The sequence below is a fragment of the Acipenser ruthenus genome, chromosome 16 (genome assembly GCF_902713425.1).
Source record: "Acipenser ruthenus chromosome 16, fAciRut3.2 maternal haplotype, whole genome shotgun sequence".
In the NCBI taxonomy this organism is placed as follows: Eukaryota; Metazoa; Chordata; class Actinopteri; order Acipenseriformes; family Acipenseridae; genus Acipenser; species Acipenser ruthenus.
The window spans coordinates 29655906-29670374 of record NC_081204.1 but is presented as its reverse complement, the minus strand read 5'-3'; the positions used below and the strand labels follow the sequence as shown (position 1 = coordinate 29670374).

Here is a 14469-nt window from a genome sequence, read left to right as displayed (position 1 = left end):
AAGAGAACAGCTGCATTAAGGCAGGTTGCCATCATGAAACAGCTCTCAATTCAACAGGCTAATTAATCTTGCTTTGTGGAAGCAGTCATGCCAAACCTGGGAGAGAAGCTGATGATTTTAGATTTCTTAAGCAGGAGCATTAATTTATGGGCAGTTAAAGATCTCTACATTTCTATTAACTGGAAACAGTCTTTACATGGTGATGAATAGGTATTTCTGGTGGTGTTGAATAGAGACTGCCAAGGATAGAACTGGTTTAATGGTGCAGGATATTGCAAGACACAGCTTTTGTTTCTAAAGATCCTGTGCTGAATAGGTGCAATAACAAATGAATGCATAAGGGGCCTTGGATTTAAGGGATATTTGCTATAGCTTATTGTTTATATCCACTACAGACTCCTCTACCATCCTCTCAAGCTTACTTTAAGAGGTAGCCAATTGAACTTGAAATATCCTTATGACCATGATTTTAGTTTTGCATCAGCTTTATTTTTCTAAAGGGATTGCATGCTTGTGGTATTTTATTATATTTTAGTTTTAGTGAAAAACACATACCAGTTACTTATTATTAATATTGATCAATCTTAAGAGGGCTTTTTAAGGGTTTCTAATCAATATAGTATCCGGCATAGGAAACACTCAGATGAAATGTAATGTCCATTTTGTTTGCTAATGAAAAGCTTTAGTGGGTCAACAAACAAGTTAGAGAGACGCAACCGATTTAAAAACTAATTTGAATAATTATTTTTTTTAAATGTAGTAAAGTAGGAGACCGCATTATGCCAATAATATATTTACTGTTTACTTTTAGCCACTGCTGATGGAACCATCCAGTTCACAAATTCGCTCAGTAAAAAGACAAGCAAGTGTGACTAAGCAAAGTCAGAGACTGCGATCAAGAAATTCAAGGTATTCTGATACAGAAGCCTTCATGAAACCCTGCTGTCATTAATCAAGTGTGAGGCGGGAGGTGAAAGCCATTTAAACGACTTCATCAGGTTTCTAATGCTGTTGACATCATATCCAGGGAACTTGAGCTGATTATATTTTAATATATTTTAAATAATATATTTTAATCATGTTTCCATTGACATGTTGTAATTTCATAAACAGTATTATTAGAATGCTAGTGGTGTATTGCCATGCTAATTATCTATCTATCTATCTATCTATCTATCTATCTATCGCAAACTGCGCTTAATAACCTTTGATTCTCATGGATATTTGTTACCTGACAATAGTATTTGAGAAATTATTTTAAAAGGAACAGCCTAATGATGGCAAGCTTGTTTGAAATGTGATAATAATGACATTCTAATAGTGAGTTTTGGTATGTTCTTTATATTAAATGTAATTTTCATTTTCATGTAGACTGATTATTCTCATCTGCATGTGCTACGTAAGTTAAAAATAAATAACTGATTTATGTATTTACAGTGCGATCAATGACGGTAATGCAAAGGGTTAGATGAAATGAGTGCCTCTGCAATTTACCTTTTAAACGCAGGAGCATTTTACACGCTTTTACAGATTTGTGAGAGCAACCAATCACATCTAGAGCAAAATCCAAATAGCATCCCAGTAATATGCCTGATAATTTACTAATCACATGTTGCACCTTAGATGCCTACCCCTTCTATACATTTCAAGTTGTTCTGCAGGTGTGTCCTTTTGATGTATTGCTGGTCAGTGTTAGACATTAGGGAGGAAGAACGACATACTGAGGTCTAAATTGGAAGTAGTTCACAACACGGGCTGCCATGTAAGGAATACCTGTGGAGGATTTTCTTTTTCAAAGGATTGTTTGTGTGTGTGTGTGTGTGTGTGTGTGTGTGTGCGTGCGTGTGTGTTCAGCTTCAAACTTCAAGTTAAATTAGACAGGGGAATCCATACAGCTGTTGGGAATAGGTCTTAACACCAAACAGAAAGAGAACCTCTCAATAACAAACAACTTTTCAAAGTGTCAGTGTTCTCCAATCTCTAGCCCTCCAAAGGACAAAGTGCACTTGCAACACCTACAGACCACTCTAAAGCAGTCTCATCAAATTGAGCTTGCTAAAGAAAGAAAGCAGGTATACATTTCTTGAGACAGAGTGTTTTGACCTTGCTGGAAATTGGCGAGGCAAAGCGACAGCAAGCAAGGCTACGAGGGGAGCATTTTCTGGAATCATTCTTACTTGCTCTTTGTGCAGTGAAAGATCTGAAACATACATAGATATTGAGTGATCGTTCTTGGTGTACGGTTTTTATACGACGCAGGTGTCCCAGTAAACCACTCAATAAAATGTAAATGTAAAATGTTTAATATCAGACCAGTGAATTCAGGGATTATTTTACCAGCCGGATCTTTACTTTCGTTTTCAACAGACTACAGGATGCTTCGACGCAGATTAATTTCGAACCCTGGTTGGCCTCTTCACAGCCATCTTTTTAGATAGAGCCTTGTGCTCAGCCTGTCAATTTGTAGCCTCTCTTGATTCCTGCTGTTACCAGTGTTAATGAAGGGCCTACAGGCTGTTTGGATAAGTCAGATACTGGCAGATCTTTACTGGCATATTATTATTATTATTATTATTATTATTATTATTATTATTATTATTATTATTATTATTATTATTATTTAATTAGTTACTGTACCAGACGCTTTTATCCAAAGCGACTTACAGAGACTAGGGGGTGAACACTGTATTTGTCCTACAGTACATGCAAAAACAAAACGTTACGCACAACTTGTGGGAGGCTGTGTGGTTCAGTGGTTAAAGAAAGGGGCTTGTAACCAGGAGGTCCCCGGTTCAAATCCTACCTCAGCCACTGACTCATTGTGTGACCCTGAGCAAGTCACTTAACCTCCTTGTGCTCCGTCTTTCGGGTGAGACGTAATTGTAAGTGACTCTGCAGCTGATGCATAGCTCACACACCCTAGTCTGTGTAAGTCGCCTTAGATAAAGGCGTCTGCTAAATAAACAAATAAAAAAAAAAAAAAAAACTTGAAATACTTTGTTTGCATTTTCTATTTGTTACAGTTGAAATATGCATCCAAATATAAAAACCATCATACTAATGAAAACATCTTGGGCGCACATTATTATTTCTTTTCGAAGGTTTTATTTTTTTTATTTTTTTTCAATGAAATACATTATATTTTCTTTGGTACACTCTGAATCACATGATAGATCTTTTGCAAAGCCGTTAGCTGAATGACACGGTTAGCTGACCGGCATTTTATTTTCAGCCCCTCTGTTTAGTTTGAAATCAAGCCTGGGGGGGGGGGGGGTAAGTGCTTCTTTTTATTAATCAGGCTTGGCGTCAAAAGTGAGTTCTTGCGCTTTAAGGCTCTTTTGAGAAAAACCGCTGAGCATTCAGTGCTCATTTTAAATTTGAGACCTCTTTGTGTGGAGATTCACAGGTTAAAGAGATTTTTAAAGAGAAAACAGATGAGCCGGCAAATCCACATTCTCCCCAAGGCTTAGTCTGCAGGCTGGGTCCTAGGAAGAGTGTAGAGTGCTGTACTTGTTTTATCACCGCGTGGGTACAAAAAAGGAGATGAAACAGGAGCTTCCAAAAATCATCCTAAATATCCTCTTGTGTGCGTTTTAATATTTGTGGTCGTTGTTGTTTTAGGCCTGCAACCTGTAATAGCTGACATTAGCCAAAAACAAGCTTTTTTGGCAGGTGTGCTGTCAGTTTGTGTTATGTATCTTTTTAATGTGTGAAGGGTTTTCTTGCCTGGATAAGCAATCTATAAGCATGTTACTTCAGTTAGAAATTGCAGAAATCTTTTCTGAAAAGGCTCAAGATTTTCAACGGAATACATGAATTAAAACAAGCTGGTGAGGTTTTTACAGCAGTGAGTCACGTCTTGAAATGTGATACAGATTGATATGTTGCTTTTGCAGCTTGTTGCTCCATGTTCCGGCTACCTGTGGTTTATTAAACCGACGCTTTAAGCCATACTGGCTGTTTACTTGATCTGTCCCATGGTGAAAGCTGAAAAACAGAGGATGATGTAAAAACTGGAAGAGCTTTTATTGTCTGAATATTTTCAGGCACAAAGTTGCTCTAAACTTAAGCAACAGGTACAGATGTAGCTGGATTTAGACATCTGTTCTATCAAACGCATCACATCTTTCTTTTTATGGTTTGATATATTTTATGTATTCTTATTTATTTATTTTATTTTGTAGTTTTGTGAATTCACTTTTTTTTTCAAAATAGGAGCGTTTTGACAGTGAGCCTGTGACAATTTCTCAGAGCAATATTTAGTTTTTGACAGTTGACTGCCAGCAAGTTTTACTGATAGACACTAAACATTCCCACGCAAGAACATTGTAAATGAGCCTCATTGGTGAAGGCTCACGAAAAAACAACACAAATAAAAAACCCTCACTGTCTAAAGGTAAATGGATATTAAATAGATTCTAAAACTGTCACCCGTCAACTATTGCAATCTGGTTGGGGTTTCTCAAAGGGTTTATGTATTGACACTTTCATTAACAGCTCTTAATACAATACAAGGCGACTACCATGGAGAGATGTCTGTGTGTAAGAGCAGCTTTACAAGTTCTAGGGCAATGGTGTTTAGGTCCGCCACTGTGTAGTTCATTAAAATAGACCCCACTGATTTACAGTACATCCCTAATTACTCTAGACGTGGCTTGATTGGCTGGGAGGTTTAAAAGGGAGACGTCAGTATTGATAATGCTTTCAGTTCATTTTTACCCTCCTAAAATAAATTCCCAGGAACAAATCAATTTCAATTAAAGAGCATGGAATAATTAAAGGAAGAATTTAGCAAACATTTTGAATAGTTTATAGTGGTGGGGTGTAATTGAGATGTGTGTTGTATCTTATCGGGACTCAACTGATCTAGATTCATCGTGGTGAAGACAGGTTTTATCCCCCTTTCTCGATATTAAAGATAACCCTGCTGAGAGTATTTGTAATTTTAAATGTAATTAGGTGTGACTTAACATATGGTTTTACTACTGCTGAACTGCAGGGAAAGTCAATTAACAATATGCTTTGACATGGAAAACAAAAGTCATATTGTCGTTTTTTCTGCTACACATTTCTATTGGGTCTTTGGTGAATAAATACCTACTTCAGTACAGGAATAGGAAACTGAATCCAACTGTGTGCCTTACTCTTTGCCCTAGGTAACCTATGGCTTTCACACACAGTGCATTTTACTGATATTCATTCTATTGTTCCATCATGTAGCATCTTTGTGTTGTATTGTTTTAAGAAAGTTCATGTTATTACATTTGCTTTACAAGGCATTATGGCTTGCATTTGTATTAGAATAAAAAAAGACAATCTTCCATAATCTTCTTGGCTTCTGCTCATTCTGCCATTTTTTTCTCATTCCGAGGCCCTCAATTCCAAATGCTTGCATTGTTTGGAGAGGTGTGGTTACTTGGCAGTGCTTCCGAGAGTTGTGTTATCCAAAATTACATTTGTATACATTCTTTAATCTTAGGTATTACATTCTTATTTGTGGGAAGTTGTCTAGCAGTCTTGCAGTGCTTTGCAATGTCAGGACAATGCCCCTTTGGCCTTGTAATAAAGTACTTACAAGTAAATTCATTACCCTTAACAGCAGAGTGTGTTGGACTCTTGACTGGAGGGTTGTGGGTTCCAGGGCATGCTGTCACAGGAGGCCTGTATGTTAAACATGCAGCTGCAAGAGGCTCCAAGGCCACAGTGACCCCATATTGGGTTAACAGGCTTAGTGTTCTGTGAAGTTGGGGGACAGACTGTTTGAGCTGGACCTCATGCAGGCCACAGTGCTGAGGGAACACAGCTGTCTAGTGATAAGAAGACAAGGCTGCCAAGAGTTCAGGGGATACTCTACTGTAGGATGGTCCTGGAATTGTGTGAAGGTGCTTTTTAATGTTTTAAACAAGGAATCAGAAAGTAACGGAGCAACCAAAATAATAATAATAATAATAATAATAATATTGTAAACCTAACAGTGCATAATAAGGCAGTGATTCCTTTGAGTGTTTTTAAATTACTATTTCCACTTCTATTACTACTACTAGTACCAATACATATTTGTTGTTATAATTATCATAATTTCACATGACTATTTTTAGAACATGGATGTCAAATGTTAATGTGATGATAAACAGGGTTTTACTGACTCTCATTGTACAGTATACCACTAATGTTGGGTCTAGTTGAGATAATTATCTTTATCACATGCAAGGTTACCATGTTTACACCATCCTGTGCATCATAATGTCAACTTTATGCCAAACTCTGGTCTTACTCTGTGCTATTGATTGGTAGGATCACTGAGAATCTATTGCATTATGTTCTCATTTTCCAGTGGCAGTACAGTAGATGGAACTTCAGATTGCTTTACAACCCAAGTCAAATGTAACTGAGTCGTCTCCTCCTTCTTCTTCTTCCTCTTCTTCGCAGACGCCCTTATCCAGGGCAACTTACAATTGTTACAAGATATCACATTATATTTTTTACATACAGTTACCCATTTATCCAGTTGGTTTTTTACTGGAGCAATATAGGTAAAGTATCTTGCTCAAGGGTACAGCAGTAGTGTCCCCCACCTGGGATTGAACCCACAACCCTCCAGTCAAGAGTCCAGAGCCCTAACCATTACTTCACACTGCTGCTCACATTCGTAACGTAAAGTATCATGTGTTCATTGTGTGTATCCACGCACCTTGCTCTGCCAGCCTGTTTGTCCTGTTAAGTCGGCTCCTATGTGCAAATTCAGTTGTGCCTTTAACATGAAAATAACCAAGCAGGCATGAACAGAAATCTTATCGTCTGGCAGCAGAGGATGTCCTTTCAACTGACCCCTGCTATCCCTGACCTTTCTTTGCTGCCACAGAACAGTAGATAAAAAATGGATTAATAAATTGATTAAAATTAAATAAATAAATAAATAAACAAACGAAAGCCTCCTGTCTGCAGCACTGTCAGCCCTGCCCTAATGAGCAGGAAATTAAGGAATAAAGGATTTTAGCCATTTGCCTTTGATACTATGTGATGTACACTAATTGCTAAGATTGTATCTGTATTATTTTTCAAAAGATCACTAGGGTGCTTGGGTAATTTTCATTAATCACATAGAGAAGAGCTAATTAAAATTTTCATTATTATTCCTCATCTTTTTTTCTTTTTTCTTTCTTTCCCTTTCGTTTTGGCATTTAGCAAGAGAGCCGAATGTTAATATGATTCATGCTATTCTTGCGTAAGAATGCTAAACACAACCATAATTACTGTAATTCATTGTGCTGCATTAGCATTTGGTTCTTGACTTTGTATTCATTTCTTAAGGCTCCAAATTAGTTTATTCTAATTGTACAATGCAAATAACTATTTTTGAGTCAATGGTGACCCTCTTAGGCCAGACCTATGATATAAATTGTTCATTGGCATTACCACTCTATTAATAAAATAAAATAAAATAAAATAAAATAAAATAAAATAAATATGGCATCAGTGAATGAACCCCAGAGAGCACGTTCAAAAAACTTACCAGTAGATCACTGTTGTTGACACCATGATTACTCCTCAGCCACTGTAAACACTGAGGAATTATGGTCTGACTTAACAACATGGAAAACACTTGGGAATTTGGTAAAGCATAGTAAAGCACAGAGTAATAACTATGTAAATTAAAGCAAGGCAAACCTGAACCTGAAGGAACCTTTGATTCTCATGGGTGTTAAACAGTTTATTAATCATACTTGAAAGATCTTCTGCACAGGTTGTCACAAGGGTGTTTCTTGAATTGAATTTTTATGCAGATGTTGCAAGAAATATGTGTTTAGGCAGCCTAATTACTAGGTAATAGCTTTAATTTATACTCCTCATTAAGAAATGTATATCCAGGTTCATATAAAGCCATTCAAGTAAAGCTCAGTTAAACTAAGTATAGTCCAGCCGATTCTTGTGGCCTTACAGCAAGAGACACAGTTGCCGATTGCCTATTGCACGTGATTGGTTTTTGGGAGCTGGTATATACAATAACATTTCACTGCCACCCCTAAGAGTGGTGTTATAATGACTGACATGGGGGCTCCTACACTTGTATAGCACCCCGGAACTTGACTTCAGTGCATCAGCTGTCATGGTTGGCTCACTTAACAGGCAGCCCTGGAGGTATAGTAAAATAAAAACTAACATATGAGCCTCAGTGTGATCCATATAAATAGGATACATGCTGGCATGTATAGCAGGAACCTTTTAATTTTGATTGAATCTCAAGTCAGGAAAGGGAATCTCCTTCCTGGAGAATACAGCATTCAATTTGCCATGAAAGTCGTGGCTCTAGATTTGCCCTGAGAACTAGAAGTGTCCAGTCTAGGTGTCTAAATGTTTTCAAATGTGGTTTTGTCGCAAAAAGACACATTGTCATACATTAATAACTTCACAGATTTTTTTTTTTCTTCTCAAAGCTGTGCCAAGTTACAGACTCCACTGTCTAATAGTAATTCCCATGTGTGTGTGTGACGAGAGAACTCCACTATTCCTTCCCATCTCACTGACAGTTCTTAATGGCCTTTGATCTTCAGAGACAATTAAGCGGAGTGCAGAGACAGCGATGGTTCCCAGTCTGGTCAGCTGGAGCCATATGCTTTCACAGAGCTTCAGACTGACAAGGGGTTAATGGGCTTAGCAGCAAATTAATTTTAATATGTAATGTTGTGTTGTTTTTTTCCATCCATAGTGAGGTTCCATTAGTCTGGGGCATGGGGTCCAGGGACTGTTTAATTTGATAAACACAGCTGTAACGTTCGACTAGGGAGTCCAGTGTAGCCTCTGTCTGGAATTTGATATGCTCCCTGAATAACATGCTTTGACGTTTTGCATTACGTTCAGAAATGCTTTTAGGACAAATAAAAACGTAGGCATCTTTTTTTTCTTATACAAGTATTGGCTTTACAGCTGCTACAGATGTCAATACTATGCTTTACAAATGTGTATTTGTAAGAGTAACCAAAACATTCAAGGACACACAGGAAAGTTACATAGAGAAAAAGAAAAAAAAAAGTATGGCATTTCTTAAATCTCTTGTTCTTTAGTGGCATACTTCTAGTTTTCATTGAAGCTTTGCATTGGTAGTAATAATAATAAATAAAAAATATGTTTAACAGGCATCACTAGTCCTTCCATTGTCTTGACAGCCTTCCTGAGATTAGGTACTGATAGTGCATGAGTGTAATTCAGACTGCTTGACAGGTTACACAAATTGATTTAAACAGACACGGAGAGCTATGACTAATCCAAAGTTTGTTTTTGATCATTCTTGCAGGTGTCAAACTCGTATACACATTGTGAAACAATCCAATACCCTTCTTGACTATAAGAAAGCATGCTGCATGATGACTCTGATGTGAGACACATGCTTATGGCTGCAAGCTAATATAGACTTCCACTGATTTGTTGGAAAAGTCAAAACAATAAAACTAAAAGCTTCTTTAAAACGGTTTTTCACAGGGCTGCGGTAAGACAGTGCCAAAACGTAGCTGGCAGTAATATATTTGCTATGGTGTACTGGTAAATGTATGTGTAAAGTAATGATGTCATAAGGTATGAGAAAATATGATATATCCACCTTCCTACAAGTGAAAACACGACTTCACAAATTTCGTTATAGGCTGTACTCGCAGCTTTCTCCTAAATGTAATGGTTAAAGCAGAACTGGCATTTGGAAATAAACATTTGCATCTCAATTGAGTCATCTCTCATGGAAATTAACACCAGTAGCAATGAGGCTAATAATGCACATGGACTATTCACCTAAAAATGAACGTGTTGGGTTTTGCTTACAGGGAGGCCTGCGGAACAGCAAGCACGAGTCTACGCTGTCATCACAGGAATATGTGCACGAGCTACGCTCCGGAATCACAGACGAGAAGCTCCTCAACTGCCTGGAGTCTCTGAGAGTCTCTTTAACCAGCAACCCTGTAAGGTAAATATCACAGCTCCATCGAAGAAGGGGAAGCATACAAGCATCTAACAGAAGTGACTAGAGTGGAACTCTGTTCCTTAGAAATTGTTGCATTAAAAAAAAAAGAAAAGAAAAACCCAGAAAACTTAAATAGTCCATCAGAAGCTGTTTTGTAATGATTGCTTTGTACTGCTACTGCCACAAGTCATATTTGCTGGAGTAGTATGAAAATGCAGAAATTCATAATTTTCCTTGAAAAAGCACACATGTTTTGCTGGCGTGTTGACTGCTTACAATTTAACCACATAATCTATAATGGTTAATGCTTTGCATTTGAACAAACGGTATTGAAAGATCCACACAACACGACAGAATCTTGGAATGACTTTGAAAAAGACCTTTTGTTTTTAATCCTTTCTTATTTGTCAGCTGGTTTGTTGCTTGTCAAAAGCTCATCTTAATTAGGGGTGGGCATCGATATGAAAATTGTATATCGATATCGTGCATGTATTTCGGTATCGATAATATCGAAGTCTTCCAAAAGACAGAAAAATATAGTAACACTTTGCAATATGAAACATATAGACGTTAACAGATATTTACATAAGAAAAGCAATAACTTACTTGAACTTAGCTTTGCTTCACAATATCCATGGAGAAAAACAAGGTCTTGTTATATTGTTTTACTATTCCATGCCACTCAGTATTTTTACTTTCATATCTCTTCATTCACTTATAATTAGTGTGTATTGGTGTCCAGGGTTTTTCATTTATCTAGGTCTTTCTTCCAGATAGCATCTTTTAAATTTAATTTGGTCCCAGCAGCATGGCGGTGGCATACCCTTAAATTATTTACCATTTCACTATTAGAAAGATGTTTCTTAATGTGAATCAATGGATGCTGTATTTAAAGTGGCCATCAACTGAGTGGCAGACATTCTTTAAAGTAGCTTTTATTGTTCAACGTCCGCCTCCTCCAAACCTCAGCGGGGCAGTTATGTGAACCACCACATTCAGAAGACATTATCTCGACATCTTAAAGCTTGAATAACAGACATCAGTGTGGTTTCAATGAGTAAGATCATATAGAACACCAGATAATGGTAGCTGCACCTGAAACAAATGGACACACAGGATAGGAGAACAAATAAAATGCAAACCTCTTTTGTATGTAGCACACACTTATATGTAAATTTGCTGTCCCTGTTGTAACTGATTCATTTATTATGCAGATGGTGTAATTGCCTTGTATTCTGTAACAATTATACTGGAGAATGCAAGTAAAATTAGAAAATTCCACATATGGAAATTGTCACGTGACATGCTCCACTTCACCTAAATAAGTTGTTTGAGAGTTGTGTGCAACTATTCAGCAACAACAATGGGAATACAGAAGGACCCTCTGTATCATGGTGGTTGCCTGTGCAACTAGCTTGTCCCTCTGTCCCTGTCCACACTGGAAAGTACTGATTGATTGAGTAATTATCTGCTGCAAAGTATCCAGCCTCTAAGTCATTTCTAAAATGACATCCTTTTTAAAATGACAGGTAAGTGATCATGTTGTTTATTTTAAAGCTAAGAGATTTCCATGTGATTATAGGGTTTAGTCGTTTTCTATTTCTTTCCCTATCTTTTTAATCTAATCAAATAACAGAACTCTCCCATAACATCTCCCTGGAGATTGTAGCAGCTAAACGGCTCTGGATTTCTACTGACTTTATTTTGCAAAGTGCCGGAGTAAGGAAGCACAGGTTGGCCCCTGGGAAGTACTTAAACAGATGAACTTCTAGCCCAAAGGTGAATAAACGTCAGTCATAAACACCCACGTTAGATATGGCCTTCCTGAGAAAAGAGCAGCCTAGGGTGACAGATGACTGGAATAAACAGAGGCAGCTTTTTTTTTGTAATGAGGTAGACATTCAACCTCCCTTTCTCAAAGGCAAATAATAATTAATATGGATGCAATTAACGTTTACGGATCACAGGACACAGGGAGTCTGAACTGCAGAGTAAATTTTTCTGATTGTTGCATTTTAATGTAACCTTTAAAGAACTCAAGTTGTAAGAAAACTTTGGTAGGATTTTATTTTGTTCACTGTGTGCAAAATATATACGTTGTCTTGTGGACTATATGTTTTGATGTAAGGACTAGGAGCCAGGAGATTCTGGTTCTAAATCTCTACTCAGCCACTGATGATATAAAAAGATTGCCAGGTCATATTGTCAAAGAGGTTTGTTTTACCAAGTCTACAGTATATCTGCCCAGTTCAAGCTAGAGTTAAGTACATATCCAAGCCATACATGTAGCTTAGTACTGGCCTGTCTGAACCTAGACAAAGTCTAAACCTAGACTTATTAGTACCTGGAATGTAATACTAAAGTATGAAAATTACTTTAAATACCATCTAACCTGATCCTCCCCTGAAATGACATGCTGAGGAATCTCAGCAGGGGTATCCCTGTTTAAAAAAAGTTAAGAAGAAGAAGAAAAAGAAGGTCCATTATCTGCCCATGTTGTCTAAAGACGGTGGATAGTAGGACATTCGACTGATATATCCTGGTTTAAGAAGATTTGATAACATCTGGTCTGTTCCCCTTGTAGACAGCAAGTCTCCTTCTGACTGGATCAAGTCCTGAAGGCTGGGTTGGGTTACCTTCAGAGGATCTGGGGATTGTAAACACTGAAGATTTTATTTATTTGTTTTTTTTTTTAAGCAAGAGAATGGGAAAGTTGAGAGTGATTTATAGATGTTAATATAACATTTCCTTTTCATACTTTTCAAAGGGCAGGGTCAGTGGATGCACAGGAATAGGGAGTAGGATGTTTCATTTATTTTATTTACTTAGTCATTTAAGGGTATTAATAAAACAGGCAATCCCCTCCGAGTACCACCAGGTGGAGAACAACAAACTGCCATCATTTTAAATATGTATTCTACAATAAAACGATCGTACAGGTCCATTGTCCAGGTCAATTTTATACATTTTGCTACAAATTTCTTGTCAATAGCTCTTTCAGGACGATATTTTATTTCTCAGTGAAGCTCCACAAAACATCTCTCCGACTGAACATCGCCTTCACCTAAATCAGCACAAACACGAGTTTTAGCACGTTGCAGAGCTAGCGGTAGTTGTACAAGTTGCTTTGCAGCTTGATTTGTTAATTTCCTCCCTGTGGCCCCCATTCACTTAATTGTTTATTAAGCCTTGTTCTGCATCTGTTTCAATGCCCAGTTGATCACTGTGTCCCAGACAGGTGCATTGCAGTCAGCGCATCGCAAACCTTGTAAATGTGTTCATGTACAGATGGCATTGCCTGGAGCACTTGCAGACACATCTTGAGTTTTAGTGTGGCCTCTATTTTGTGTTGCACGTTTCAATCTTCTCTCTCTCTTCTTCTTTTTTTATTTATTTATTTATTTATTTATTTATTTATTTTTTGCATAAGCTTAACTCTTTATTTGCACTGCATCACTCAAGGAACTGTTATGTGCAGTACAGTATAGAGCATTGCATTGCCATTCCAGTATCCTGTTTTCCACACCCTGTCACTGGTTGTTCTTGTTAGTTCTTGAACCCACACATGGGTAAACTGGAACACAATACCCCCCTGGCTGAAGTGGATATTTCCAAAGGAAGTACTTGAGGTCTATCCCACAGGCTTGTAAGAAACATACATTGCATCCCCAAGAGATAACTAGATTTGTTTGCACTAGGGTTTGAATAAACAAAAATTATTGACAATTCTTGACACGATTGACTATTTTTTTAAAATGAGAGTTCTGTGCTATGTAGCTGCATCTCCATTTTAACTAGTTTTGTCTATAATGGCATGACCTTGATCTGACTGATTTTAAGTGCTCAGACCTTTCAAGAGGATCAAAATGTGATGTCTCTGTTGGGTTGCCATTAGAAAACTGCTAGACGTATTAAAGATTTTTTTTCAGCTGTTTTAATTTCGAATGCTTAAAGATTAAATAGCTTGAAGTTTAAATAAAATACTGTTCCCTTAACATTTTGTGATGTTTGCAGTCATTGTTTGTGAATGCTTTGACTGTGAATTTAAAGCTGTTCCTTCAGTATGAGTTGCCTGTCATAGAAATATTGAATGAAGGCTAAATCAGCCAAGGGTCTATATACTGCATGCTGTCACACAACAATTACCAATAACTTTTTTTTTGCCAACAGTAGATGAAACAGCAATCTTTCTTTAGTCCTTGGGTTATTTTGTAATCTATATTGTTTCCACAAAAATTAAACACAGTGTTATCTGTATCGAATATGCTGGCTCTGTGTTCCCAGTACTCTGTTCTTTATATTGAGTTTGCTGGCTCTAAGATGCCAGAATTGAGCTGTCTTTATTGAGTTTGATAGCTCTATGTTTCCAGTACAGAGTTCTCATTGAATTTGCTGGCTCTAACTTGGCAGTACTGAGTTCTCTGTATTGAATAGGCTGGCTTATAAATTCCCTGTACTTATCCATTTTGTATTAAATGTGCCATCTTCAAAATCCCAGCACCAAATTCTCCATATTGAAT

General features: G+C 37.3%; 1 protein-coding gene across 7 annotated transcripts in view; it reads left to right on the top strand.

The window, feature by feature from the left end:
- Positions 1-14469, top strand: part of LOC117411924 (protein diaphanous homolog 2-like) — a 403755-nt gene that overhangs the window by 92791 nt on the left and 296495 nt on the right. For all 7 annotated transcript variants that reach the window (XM_058989329.1, XM_058989330.1, XM_058989334.1 and 4 more), the window contains one exon: positions 9813-9952. In XM_058989329.1, the coding sequence (XP_058845312.1) occupies positions 9813-9952 (140 nt within the window). The remainder of the gene's footprint in view (positions 1-9812; positions 9953-14469) is intronic.